The 14065-nt window shown below is 43.1% G+C and overlaps 1 protein-coding gene across 1 annotated transcript in view; it reads right to left on the reverse strand.

Moving 5' to 3' along the window:
* Nucleotides 1–14065, reverse strand: part of LOC139539001 (contactin-associated protein-like 5) — a 149856-nt gene that overhangs the window by 49545 nt on the left and 86246 nt on the right. Inside the window, exon 4 of the mRNA XM_071341645.1 lies at nucleotides 1299–1446. Within this exon, the coding sequence (XP_071197746.1) occupies nucleotides 1299–1446 (148 nt within the window). The remainder of the gene's footprint in view (nucleotides 1–1298; nucleotides 1447–14065) is intronic.

The following is a 14065-nucleotide window of genomic DNA, read 5'->3' on the forward strand; positions in this document are numbered from 1 at the left end:
CTTCCTGGGGTCCAGCAAAATTAAGGCAGTTAGCAAAATTAAGGCAGCATTCCAGGTGACTACCGCATGAAGCTGGATGAGAGAATGCCAAGAGTGTGCAAAGCTGTCATCAAGGCAGACAGTGGCTTTTTGAAGAATCTCAAATCTCAAATATATTTTTATTTGTTTAACCCTTTTTTGATTTTTGATGTGTTATTTCATAGTTTTGATGTCTTCACTATTATTCTACAATTTCGAAAATAGTAAAATAAAGAAAAACCCTTGAAAGAGTAGGTGTGTCCAAACTTTTGACCGGTAGTGTATAGATAGATATATATATATATTTTGTAAGTTACAGTACTTAAAAGGTGGAACGGCCCATAAGTGCAAGTTTGCCATCTATGACATGTTCAATGGTATTGCATGGCTCTTCATTTGCTTGCTATTAGAGCACCCCGGAGTTACATTTTTTACAGTTTAAGTGAAATGAGGTGCTGGTGATGCTGCATGTATTAGCAGAGCACACATTCATCCAACATGAATACAGGGATCATGCTGTGGTACCATTCGGCATTATATGAAAGTGCTCGCCTGGGAATAATTATAACTGTCATGGTGCAGTATTTCACTGGCTGATCCAGTTAGTGCTACTTCAGAATGTGTGTGAAAGGCGTCCCAGTGAATCCTCTTTATTTATTTAGCATTACCCAGGCAGGGACCGGCTCTTAACTGGCACGCCTGCCTGGCTGTCGCTGTCTACCTCTATTAGCTGGTAGGATTGTGTTTCGGTCAGCATTTGCTTTGATCTGGTTTGAAGTAAAAATGTCTCTTCACTTTGCAGACACTCTATACAGTATCTCTTTAAATAGTGTTCGAAACAGGATGGTTACAGGATGGTTACACAATGGTTACAGGATGGTTACACAATGATTACAGGATGGTTACACAATGATTACAGGATGGTTACACAATGGTTACAGAATGGTTACACAATGGTTACAATGACATAATGCTATTTTCTCATGGAAACCACTGTCAACAAGGGGATACAACCAACCCCATGATAGATGACATGCTTAAACAAGCCTCAATGTCATCCGTAATAGATGTTAGGTCTGACCACACTCTTGTTAGAACATGTTTCCTTACAGTCCAGGAGTCCCCCATATTACCACATGAGTTCAGAATTCAGAATCACAGATGGCAGAATATGATGATATTAGCTGAACGTGTTTGTGTTCTGTAAGAGCTGGTGGTCACTTTAATGTAGTCACTGTCTATATGGTCTGAATGTAAGGGCTGGTGGTCTGATCACTCACTGTAGGCACAGCCGTAGACTTCCACTCTGAGTCCCACCCAGCCACTGGGGTTCCAGTCCAGGGGGACGAAGCGCAGGAAGCGGCTTCTGATAGAGTGGGACAACTTGTGGTGGACGACACCGTCAGCGTTCACGTTCCCCACAAACCTCTGCAGACAAACAGAGGAGGAAGAGGGAGAGCAGGGGGAGAGGAGAGGGAGAGAACAGGCAGGATTTAATAAGATGTAACAAGTTTCTCAGTGTTCATGCAGCGTCACTACATTTACCCTGTTGAGTGAGGATTATGACCCCCCCATAAATACCTTTCCCCCTTTTCTCTCCACTAGACAGAATGCACTCTTGGAATGCCCTTTGTTAACTTCTCTAGGATAAGGAGAAGATAAGATATGCATATTGTTAGTATATTTGGATAGAAAACACTCTGAAGTTTCTAAAACTGTTTGAATCATGTCTGTGAGTATAACAGAACTTATTTAGCAGGCGAAACCCCGAGGACAAACCATTCAGATTTTTTTTTGTTTTGAGGTCACTCTTTTCAATGGGTTTTCATTGGGAATACAGATTTCTAATTGACCTTCTTGCAGTTCCTACCGCTTCCACTGGATGTCAACAGTCTTTAGAAATTGGTTGAGGTCTTTTCCTTTGTGTAATGAAGAAGTACGGCCATCTTGAACGAGGGTCACTTGAAGTGTGCTGTTTGTTAGAGGCGCGTGACCAGAAAGCTAGCTACAGTTAGTTTTAATCCTGTATTGAACACAGATCATCCCGTCTTCAATTTTATAGATTATTTACGTTAAAAAATACCTAAAGTTGTATTACAAAAGTTGTTTGAAATGTTTTGGCAAAGTTTACAGGTAAATTTTGAGATATTTTGTAGTCACGTTGCACAAGTTGGAACCGGAGTTTTTCTGGATCAAACGAGCCAATTAAATGGACATTTTGGATATATATCGACGGAATTAATCGAACAAAAGGACCATTTGTGATGTTTATGGGACATATTGGAGTGCCAAAAACAGAAGCTCGTCAAAGGTAATAAATAAATATTTTTATTTCTGCGTTTTGTGTCGCGCCTGCAGGGTTGAAATATGCTTCTCTCTCTTTGTTTACTCTGTTGCTATCCTCAGATAATAGCATCGTTTGCTTTCGCCGAAAAGCCTATTTGAATTCTGACATGTTGGCTGGATTCATAACAAGTGTAGCTTTAATTTGGTATCTTTCATGTGTGATTTAATGAAAGTTAGATTTTTATAGTAATTTATTTGAATTTGGCGCTCTGCATTTTCTCTGGCTTTTGGCCAAGTGAGACAGTAGCGTCCCGCCTAAACTCCGATTTTTGGATATAAATATGAACTTTACCGAACAAAACATACATATATTGTCTAACATGAAGTCCTATGAGTGTCATCTGATGAAGATCATCAAAGGTTAGTGATTAATTTTATCTCTATTTCTGCTTTATGTTACTCCTCTCTTTGGCTGGAAAAATGGCTGTGTTTTTCTGTGGCAATGTACTGAGCTAACATAATCGCAAGGTGTGCTTTCGCCGTAAATCCTATTTGAATTCTGGCGCTCTGCATTTTTACTGGCTTTTGGCCAAGTGGGACGTTAGCGTCCCACATATCCCAGAGAAGTTAACATAGAGAGAGTATGGTAACATTAACAGTTTTGGTAAAGGTACAATAGGTACAATATTTCAGTAATCCAACCAGTTGAAAGTGTCCGTTGGTACTTAAAGAATATGATGTCAGATCAGTTGGTGTCTGGGACATTATATCTGATGATAGGACGACATAAATTGTATCTTGGAAAGTCTACACATTATAGTTATCAGATTCACATGGAATTGTTGTGCAATTTAAATGTTTAAATATGAAACTATTTGTGAAAAGATTAAATGTAATTTTAGCTTCTAAATGAGAGAATTGTTTTCATAAGTAAACTATGCTCACTCAGTGGCCATGCCCGAATGAACAGACATTGGTTGAGAACTATGAAACACGCCCTTCTCTCCCCCAATACAAAAGCCCGTTGTCTCAAGTCAACCTTAGTTCCCGACGACGTGAGGACTGGTGTCCATACGTTCAAAAGGGCTAATTTCAACGTGGAGGTGACAATCACCAAGCTGGAAGGATGAATTTCTACTAGACCAGCCAGAATTCAACGTGATCTGATTATGGAAAAACGGTATGAACTTTGAACTCTTATTCACTAAAGAAGAAGTGATACATCCTAGAAGTCGAGTTATCATCTGCAGCTGTAAACATACGTAGCCTAGGAAAGGACAGACAATCTCCTAATAAGAACGACAGGGTACAACGTATCCGCCCTACAACACTATGACCAGAAATATTCTTCAAAGGACACGGGCAATCTCTGCTGGGTAAAGCAGTCTTCCATCTTCAACCCATCTATCGAAGCCCAGCTCAGTGTAAATATATACCTTGCATTTTCCTTTTCCGAATGGGCGGTTATTAGAATGCATAAGATTCTGTATTTACGATAGCATAGCTTCTCAAGGTCCGATAGAGACCCAATCCCTATTGTCCCTCAAGTCTTCCCGCTCTTTAATTCAAACCCAACCCCCTTTCTTTGTGTACCAGCCGTCATATTGGTTTTGTCCGCTAGGGACTTTTTCTTTTATGACATGATTAGTAATTGATGTATGATCCATCCTGTGTACATGTAATTCTGTGTGATTATTTAGGTATTTAGTAAATAAATAATTAAGCTAATTTTTGTATTGCTGATTCAACTTGTTAGCCAGGGTTCGTGAAGATAACCAATAATTTTACGACGTTCAGATGAGACTGAATAAGGTGACGATTAATAATTGACTGCTATTGATATAAAATATCTTCTGATCTTTAAGAGTTTATTCAGAAGACAGCAGCTCTATAAACACACTCCGTGGTGCCCCAGGTTATTAACGAGTGAATTGTTGCAATCACGTAATCAATCAAACGTTAGGTAATCAATTTGATAAAATGCCTGTCACATAATTTAATCAGTCAGAGACACGACAACGGTAAAGGTCAAAATTACAGTACACCTACTGTAATATTAATACGGTATCAAAGCAAGTACTGTGTAATACAATACACAATACAATAAACTCTATCGTGATCAGAATGAATGACTGAAATGCATTGAGGAGAGGGGTTTGTACCTCACAGTATTTTACTGTAATTACATCGGCTTGGTGCAAGCAGATTGGCTGCTAGGTAAAGTGATTACACATCACTGCGTATTAATGAATATTTGGTGAATTATATCACTTGCACTTCTATAGGCCTTAACAAAGACTTCCAAACTGGAAGAGACAATAGGGCAAAACAAACCAAAAGGAAATGGCAAAAAGCTCAACCATTTCAGGTTTAAGACTTGCTGCCACCCCAAACCATCCGCTATACATTTTAAATTAGTGGGGCACTATAAACACATAGGAGTTCAATTGGTACAGCCTTCTCACTCACGGGTGCAACAAATATAGCCTCTTACAAGGCACGCCTCCAAATATGTTAATGACTCAGAAACAACAATATCATGAGCCCACAAGTGATCAGAAGTGTTTTGGAACTCCAAAGATACGGTACGATAATGTATTCTGTGCGATGGAATTAAGGTAGCATTCGATAATTTGCAGGATGCTGCAGTAAAAAGTGTCCGAGTATTTTACTGTTGATAATAACCCAAATGACCTTATAATTACATTTTTCAGTTAATGTCCACAATAAGTGTACCTTTAAAAATGTATGTTTAATTAAACTGCTCATCAATTTCATCATGTGAATGACGTCATCGACTCCACTGTGTATGCCCTAACTGAACATTCAGGAATTCACAAAGCAAACATTGAAAACAACACAAATTGTCAAAGTAACAAAAAAACTATTAAGAAAGGTCCTTCATTGTTCTCTATCCATTCCATAGATGGTAGTTCTGAACAACAGGTGTTTTGTTACATGGTCACTCCATAGAGACTAAGGACACTCGTGATGGGGGAAAAATCAATACAGTTACATAACGCAGTATATTTTCTGATGATATTATATCGATATTTGACTCCAAGTATTATAATTTATTTTGCTACTGTAGGTAGCGTTGGTTAGCGCTAGTCAGCTGTACCTGCGCCAAAACTCCGGTATTTTTCCCCCTATAGTTTGTTCTCCATCATTTTTATTTTGGTATTTGTTTCATTATTCCTTTATTGATATAGTCCCAAAATGTTTTGCATGTCAGCTATCAAGTTTTTAAGATATATAACTTTCAAAATACAGAAATACAGCCAGTATGATGCATTTTGAATCATATGACGCTGCGTCTTGTTGTTTTGGGATGGAATTTTACTTTAAATAGTGAGCCAACATATTTTCAGCACATTTATTTCCTTGATTGACCAAAACTAATTTTCTCACACTCTCTCTTCTCTCTCTGCAGAAGACACATAGTGAGCAATTGTCACGCCCTGACCATAGAGAGCCCTTGTTTCTCTATGGTGTAGTAGGTCAGGGCGTGATTAGGGGGTATTCTAGTTTATAATTTCTATGTTGTGTTCTAGTTTATATTTTCTATGTTGGTGTTTTGTATGATTCCCAATTAGAGGCAGCTGGTAATCGTTGTCTCTAATTGGGGATCATATTTAAGTAGCTATTTTTCCCACCTGTATTTGTGGGATATTGTTTTGTCTTTGTGCACGTGCACCACATCGTCACGTTTAGTTGGTCGTTTATTGATACGTTTTGTTTAAGTTTCTCTTTGAATTAAATATGTGGAACTCAACATCTGCTGCGCCTTGTGACAGCAATATGTTTGGAACATCAAATCGCAGTAACGAATCGCAATACATATTGTATCGGCACATAAGTGTCGTGATAATATTGTATGGTGAGGTCCCTGGCCATTTGAAGCCCTTAAGGACACCCCATACAGTGAATTGATAATCACACAGATTCTGTCCTGCACGTTGTGATGTACTGTGGCTTCTGTTGTACACTGTTGTTTACTTCATTAAAACACTTTGACAACACAATATGAATAACATGGCCAAAGCTATTTAAATGTTCCATTTGCATGAAGTCATTAGCATTCTGTTTGAATTAGAATGCCCTGGAAACATATACTGTACCCTGCATGGTGCAATTAAACAATTGTTTTCCTGTTTCTGTTTTCCACAGCAGGTGTCAGCTTCATAGTATTGGATTTTCTTCCCCCTTTTATTAGGATTTATATAGCAGGGTTTATTTATGAATGAATCTTTTTGAAGGCTTTTCCCTGACTAATATAAAACTGCAAAACATTTTATTGCTATCTAATTTATTGCTATTAAAAATACCACTCATGGCCAATAGCGTTTCATGACCCTCTCATCAACAGTATATACGCTAATGCCTCACTAGAAAGAAGACGATTAAAAATGCAGGTAATAATCAAATGGAAACAATTTATCAGTGTTATCTGCAGTTGTCATTCAATTCTTACATCAATAGGATGGGTGTGTCACACTGATCTGTCATCTTCTCTCTCTAACATGTCTCTCTCTTTTCAAAATGACTTCTATTGATTCAACCCAACTGTCAAGCCCAAATATACGCGTTGAACCGGGTAAGACCTAGAGTCAGCATCTGAAGACTGCAAGAATCATGGTTCAACTCTATTCGGTTAGAGAAAGTGAGTAGAAATGGAAGGAGTACTGTTTTTTTCTTCTATATAATATATTAACAGTTCAAACACATGAAGACCTTTGGAGGTCATATAACTCGCCATGATAAATTACATCTCTTTCTCTCAAATGAATCATATACAGCAAACCTAAGACCAATGTTTGGGCCTAAATTGATGAGTGCGTGGTGTAACCTTGGAAACACATGTATAACAAGTGATTCAGCAGGGACAGTGACCTCAAGCTTTGCAGCTTGCTTTTCAAAAGCCCCAGCAGTCATCTTGCATCATGTCAGGAAGATTGTTCTCCCATATGAGTGATCTATTTTAAAACACAATGGAAACCAAACCCTGTCTCAGAACAGCCATTGTTATTCCAGATCGGAAAAAATGGCGAAAGCGCATCCATCCAATTACTGTGCAGATGTGAACCAGAGTATCTGGAACCCCGAAGGGAGCAGAAGACCTCCCATTGGACGACAGAGCTTTATGTATAGTCACTGTCTACATAAACAGCTCCTAACCCCACAGTGACTTCATTAATTCTATTCCTGTATCCATTCTGAACCGACGGCCTCCCTCCCTGTTCATTAGGACTCTTTACTCTTCCTCTCTCATGACGAGGTCCCCACTGTCACGTACATCAGCTGAACACACACAAGCCCCTGGGTACACCGATTCACGCCCCTGCTCTATGCTATGCTGCTACTGCTAAGATATATTCTCAGTATATGAGAAATCAAGATAACAAAATTATTAGACTATACACCGAGTATACAAAACATTAAGAACACCTGTTGTCCTGTAGTCCAATGGGAGGTCTTCTGCTCCCTTCAGGGTTCCAGATACTTTGGTTCACATGACATAGACTGAACAGGTGAATCGAGGTGAAAGCTATGATCCCTTGTTGATGTCACTTGTTAAATCCCCTTCTATCAGTGTAGATGAAGTGGGGAGACCTGTTAAAGAAAGATGTTTAAGCCTTGAGAGAATTGAGATGGATTGTGTATGTGTGCCATCCAGAGGGTGAATGGGCAAGATGAAATATTTAAGTGCCTTTGTTGAACGGGGTATGGTTGTAGGTGCCAGGCGTACCAGTTTGAGTTTATCAAGAACTACGCTGCTGGGTTTTTCACACTTAACAGTTTCCTGTGTGTATCAAGAATGGTCCACCACCCAAAGGAATTCCAGACAACTTGATACAACTGTGGGAAGTATTGGAGTCAACATGGGCCATCATCCATGTAAAACACTTTACACACCCTTGCAAAAAGATGACTTAGCTACGTGTCAAGCACAAAGAGCACCTGAGGGCCATGGTTGCTGGGCTTACAGGGGAGGCTAAGACAGCTAAGCTCTCCAAGAGGGCCTACGCCAAGCACTTCGTTATCCCACTGCATTGGATGCTCCTCTACTCATCCACATTGGTAAACATCACAGACAATCTATTATTTACTCTGTTCAATGATGGAGAAAACACAGAATAGCATCTGGGATGGAGAACTTTGACAAAATATGATTTCCATCATTCATCACAATACAATACAATGTCCATCATGAAGATACAAATATGACAAAGGCAGACTTGTAAATACTGTATATTCTCTGATACGGAGAAATACGAGCTAATAATCACAGACGCTGTGATCTGATGAGATCTTTGCATACTTTGTTTACGTACTGTAAATAAATATTTTTCTGTTTGATTTACTTGAAAGGATGTCTCCCATATTGATGTGTACAGAATTAAGCTCCGGCTCTTCTCGGAACTGCCTTCGACACAATATTGATACAACAATGGAGACAATAAATTAAACACATTGATGCAGTAACCAAACATATGCACTACTACTATAACACAAGAAAAGCATATTTCTTAGGATCACAAGAAGAACCTGATGAAGCCCATGTCTGGAACAAGAGGAACGGATGAAGGAACAAGAGGAACGGATGAAGCCCATGTCTGGAACAAGAGTAACGGAGGAAGCCCATGTCTGGAACAAGAGTAACGGAGGAAGCCCATATCTGGAACAAGAGGAATGGATGAAGCCCATGTCTGGAACAAGAGGAACGGATGAAGCCCATGTCTGGAACAAGAGGAATGGATGAAGCCCATGTCTGGAACAAGAGTAACGGAGGAAGGAACAAGAGGAACGGATGAAGCCCATATCTGGAACAAGAGTAACGGAGGAAGCCCATGTCTGGAACAAGAGGAATGGATGAAGGAACAAGAGGCACGGATGAAGCCCATATCTGGAACAAGAGTAACGGAGGAAGCCCATGTCTGGAACAAGAGGAACGGATGAAGGAACAAGAGGAACGGATGAAGCCCATGTCTGGAACAAGAGTAACGGAGGAAGGAACAAGAGGAACGGATGAAGCCCATATCTGGAACAAGAGTAACGGAGGAAGCCCATGTCTGGAACAAGAGGAATGGATGAAGCCCATGTCTGGAACAAGAGGAATGGATGAAGCCCATGTCTGGAACAAGAGGAATGGATGAAGCCCATGTCTGGAACAAGAGGAGTGTTGAAGCCCATGTCTGGAACAAGACATGGAATACCCTATGAAGGTATAACATTTCCTGTTGTCATAATTTGAAAACTAGTAAGGTTACAAATATATATTATTCCGGGGAGTTACTTGCTCAGGCAGTAGGAAGCTCTCTCATCCATTTATATGCAGATGATAGTCTTTTTCTCAACTGGGCCCTCCTCAGTTTTGTGTTAAACGCTCTACAACAAAGCTTTCTTAGTGTCCAACAAGCTTTCTCTACCCTTAACCTTGTTCTGAACACCTCCAAAACAAAGGTCATGTGGTTGGGTAAGAAGAATGCACCTCTCCCCACAGGTGTGATTACTACCTCTGAGGGTTTAGAGCTTGAGGTAGTCACCTCGTACAAGTACTTGGGAGTATGGCTAGACGGTACACTGTCCTTCTCTCAGCACATATCTAAGCTGCAGGCTAAAGTTAAATCTAGACTTGGTTTCCTCTATCGTAATCGCTCCTCTTTCACCCCAGCTGCCAAACTAACCCTGACTCAGATGACCATCCTACCCCTGCTAAATTATGGAGATGTAATATATTGATCAGCAGGTAAGGGTGCTCTCAAGCGGCTAGATGGTCTTTACCATTCGGCCATCAGATTTGCCACCAATGCTCCTTATAGGACACATCACTGCACTCTATACTCCTCTGTCAACAGGTCATCTCTGTATACCCGTCGCAAGACCCACTGGTTGTTATTTATAAAACCCTCTTAGGCCTCACTCCCCCCTATCTGAGATATCTACTGCAGCCCTCATCCTCCACATACAACGCCTGTTCTGCCAGTCACATTCTGTTAAATGTCCCCAAAGCATACACATCCCTGGATTGTTGTTCTTTCAGTTCACTGCAGCTAGCGACTGGAACGATCTGCAACAAACACTCACACTGGACAGTTTTATCTCAATCTCTTCATTCAAAGACTCAATCATGAACACTCTTACTGACAGTTGTGGTTGCTTTGCGTCATGTATTGTTGTCTCTACCTTCTTGCCCTTTATGCTGTTGTCTGTGCCCAACAATGTTTGTTCCCTATTTTGTGCTGCTACCATGTTGTGCTGCTGCCATGTTGTTCTTCTACCATGTTGTGCTGCTGCCATGTTGTGCTGCTACCATGTTGTGCTGCTGCCATGTTGTGCTGCTGCCATGTTGTGCTGCTACCATGTTGTGCTGCTGCCATGTTGTGCTGCTACCATGTTGTGCTGCTGCCATGTTGTGCTGCTGCCATGTTGTGCTGCTACCATGTCGTGCTGCTGCCATGTTGTGCTGCTACCATGTCGTGCTGCTGCCATGTTGTGCTGCTACCATGTTGTGCTGCTACCATGTTGTGCTTCTGCCATGTTGTGCTGCTACCATGTTGTGCTGCTGCCATGTTGTGCTGCTACCATGTTGTGCTGCTGCCATGTTGTGCTGCTAAGATGTTGATGTCATGTTGTGTTGCTGCCATGCTGTGTTGTCATGTGTTGCTACCATGCTGTGTTGTCATGTGTTGCTGCCATGCTATGTTGTCATCTTAGGTCTCTCTTTATGTAGTGTTGTATTGCCCCTCTTTTCTTTATGTGTGTTTTGTCCTATATTTGTATTTAATGTTTTATTTTATTTTTTATCCCAGCCCCCATCCCTGCAGGAGGCCTTTTGCCTTTGGGTAGGCCGTCATTGTATATAAGAATTTGTTCTTAACTGACTTGCCTAGTTAAATAAAGGTTAAATGAAATAATACAAAATTTAAACTTGCACCGTAGTCATTGCTAATTCTCCTGCTGAAAAATGAGCGTCAGGGACAGACTAATTCCTGTTTGGGGACAGCTGGTGGGCAAGTAGGCAACCCAAAAGGTGACCTTGTCATAATTTGAAAACTAGTAGGTTACAAATACATATTATTCTGGGGAGGTACCTGTACCATAGTCATTCAAGTAACTAGCTGCAGGCTGAAAGAAACATTCAATCATAAACTTTGCATAGAAACCCAAATACAACCATGTAGATAGGTGTGTGCCTGAAGACGTGAGTAAACAGGGCCTCCGCAGTCTGTAGGGAGACCGGGCAAAGGGAGGAGACGACAGGACTTAGAAAAACGATCCACAACAACCAGGATCGTGGTGTTTCCCTGTGAAGGTGGAAGATCGGTTATGAAATCCACCGACAGGTGCGACCACGGCCGTTGTGGAATGGGTAAGGGTTATAACTTACCTCTGGGCAGGTGCCTAGGAACTTTACACTGGGCACACACCGAAGAGTTGGAAACATAAACCCTCACATCCTTAGCCATGGTGGGCCACCAGTACTTCCCACTAAGACAGCGCACTGTCCGACCAATCCCAGGATGACCAGAGGAGGATGACGTGTGGGCCCAATAGATCAACCGGTCGCGGACAGCAGACGGAACGTACAGACGCCCAGCTGGACACTAAGGGGGAGTGTGGTCTGCACGTAACGCCCGCTCAATGTCCGCGTCCAGCTCCCACACTACCGGCGACACCAAACAAGAGGTGGGGAGTATGGGAGTGGGATCCATGGACTGCTCCTCTGTGTCATACTGCCGGGACAGTGCGTCTGCCCTAACGTTCTGGGAACCTGGTCTGTACGAAAGGGTGAAAACAAAACGGGTGAAAAACATGGCCCACCTTGCCTGGCGAGGGTTCAGTCTCCTCACTGACCGGAAATACTCCAGATTGCTGTGGTCAGTCCAGATGAGAAAAGGGTGTTTAGCCCCCTCAAGCCAATGTCTCCACTCCTTCAAGGCCTAGACTACAGCCAACAGCTCCCGGTCCCCCACGTCATAGTTTTGCTCCGCCAGGCAGAGCTTCTTCGAGAAGAAGGCACAGGGGCGGAGCTTAGGTGGCATACCTGAGCACTGAGAGAGCACCGCTCCTATCCCAGCCTCGGACGCGTCCACCTCCACTATGAACGCCAAAGAGGGATCCGGGTGGGCCAGCATGGGCGCCGAACAGAGCCCTTAGTTGCCCAAAAGCCCTGTCCGCCTCAACTGACCACTGCAGACGTATAGGACCCCCCTTCAGCAGTGAGGTAATGGGAGCAGCCACCTGACCAAAACCCAGGATAAATCTCTGGTAGTAATTGGCAAACCCTAAAAATCGGCCAATTACGCACGGCTGAAATGCGGTCACTCTCCATCTCCACCCCTGACGTGGAAATGCGATACCCTAGGAAGGAGACGGCTTGTTGAAAGAACAGGCATTTCTCAGTCTTGGCGTACAGGTCATGCTCCAACAGTTGACCAAGTACCTTGCGCACCAAAAAGACACATGCTCGGCGTGTGTAGCGGAGTATACCAGAATGTCATCGATTTACACCACTACACCCTGCCCGTGCCGGTCCCTGAAAATCTTGTCGACAAAGGATTGGAAGACTGATGGAGCATTCATCAACCCGTACGGCATGACGAGGTACTCATAATGCCCTGAGGTGGTACTAAACGGCGTCTTCCACTCATCTCCCTCCGGATACGCACCAGGTGGTATGCGCTCCTGAGATCCAGTTTTGTGAAGAAGCGCACCCGTGCATTGACTCAATCGCCGTGGTGATGAGAGGTAGCGGTTAACTGTACTTCACCGTGATTTGATTTAGACCCCGATAATCAATGCATGGGCGCAAACCTCCATCCTTCTTCACAAAAAAGAAACTCGAGGAAACGGGTGAAGTGGATGACCGAATGTACCCCTGACGCAGGGATTCGGAGACATATGTCTCCATAGCCACCGTCTCCGCTTGCGACAGGAGATACACGTGACTCCTGGGAAGTGCATCGTCTACCAGGAGATTTATCGCACAATCCCCCCGTCGATGGGGTGGTAATTGAGTCGCCTTCTTCTTACAGAAGGCGAGAGCTAAATCGGCATATTCTGGAGGGATGCGCACGGTGGAGACCTGGTCTGGACTTTCCACTGTGGTAGCACCAACGGAAACCCCTACACACCTCCTCGGGCACTCTCGCAACCACCCCGTGAGAGCCCTCTGTTGCCATGAAATAGAGGGGTTATGATGAGCTAACCAGGGAAGGCCCAGTACCACAGGAAACGCAGGAAAGTCAATGAGAAAGAGACTGATTCTCTCCTCGTGACTCCCCTGCGTCACCATGGCCAGGGAGATAGTGGCTTCCCTGATTAGCCCGGACCCCAATGGTCGACTGTCCAGAGCGTGAACTGGGAAAGGTCTAGCCCCTGAGAAAATGAGGATCATAAGACTACGAGCGAGCGTCTGTCAATAAAATTCCCAGCTGCACCTGAATCGACTAGCGCCTCATGCTGGGAATGCGGAGAAAACTCAGGAAAACAAACAGGTACAAACAGGTGGACAAAAGAGGACTCTGGATGAGAGTGGTGCAGACTCACCTGGGGTGACGCCAGAGTGCCCTGCCTGATGCCTCGACTCCCAGAGGGACCAATCCGGCACCGACAGGCAGTGTGTCCTCTGCGGCCACAGATGGTGCACGAACTGGAACCCCCTCCGGTCTTCATATGCATCGCCCCTCCCAGCTCCATAGGTTCAGGAGAGGGGATGCGAGGGGATGGAACCACCAGACCCTGATCAGAACGTCCG

Source organism: Salvelinus alpinus, chromosome 14 (assembly GCF_045679555.1).
Source record: "Salvelinus alpinus chromosome 14, SLU_Salpinus.1, whole genome shotgun sequence".
NCBI lineage: Eukaryota > Metazoa > Chordata > Actinopteri > Salmoniformes > Salmonidae > Salvelinus > Salvelinus alpinus.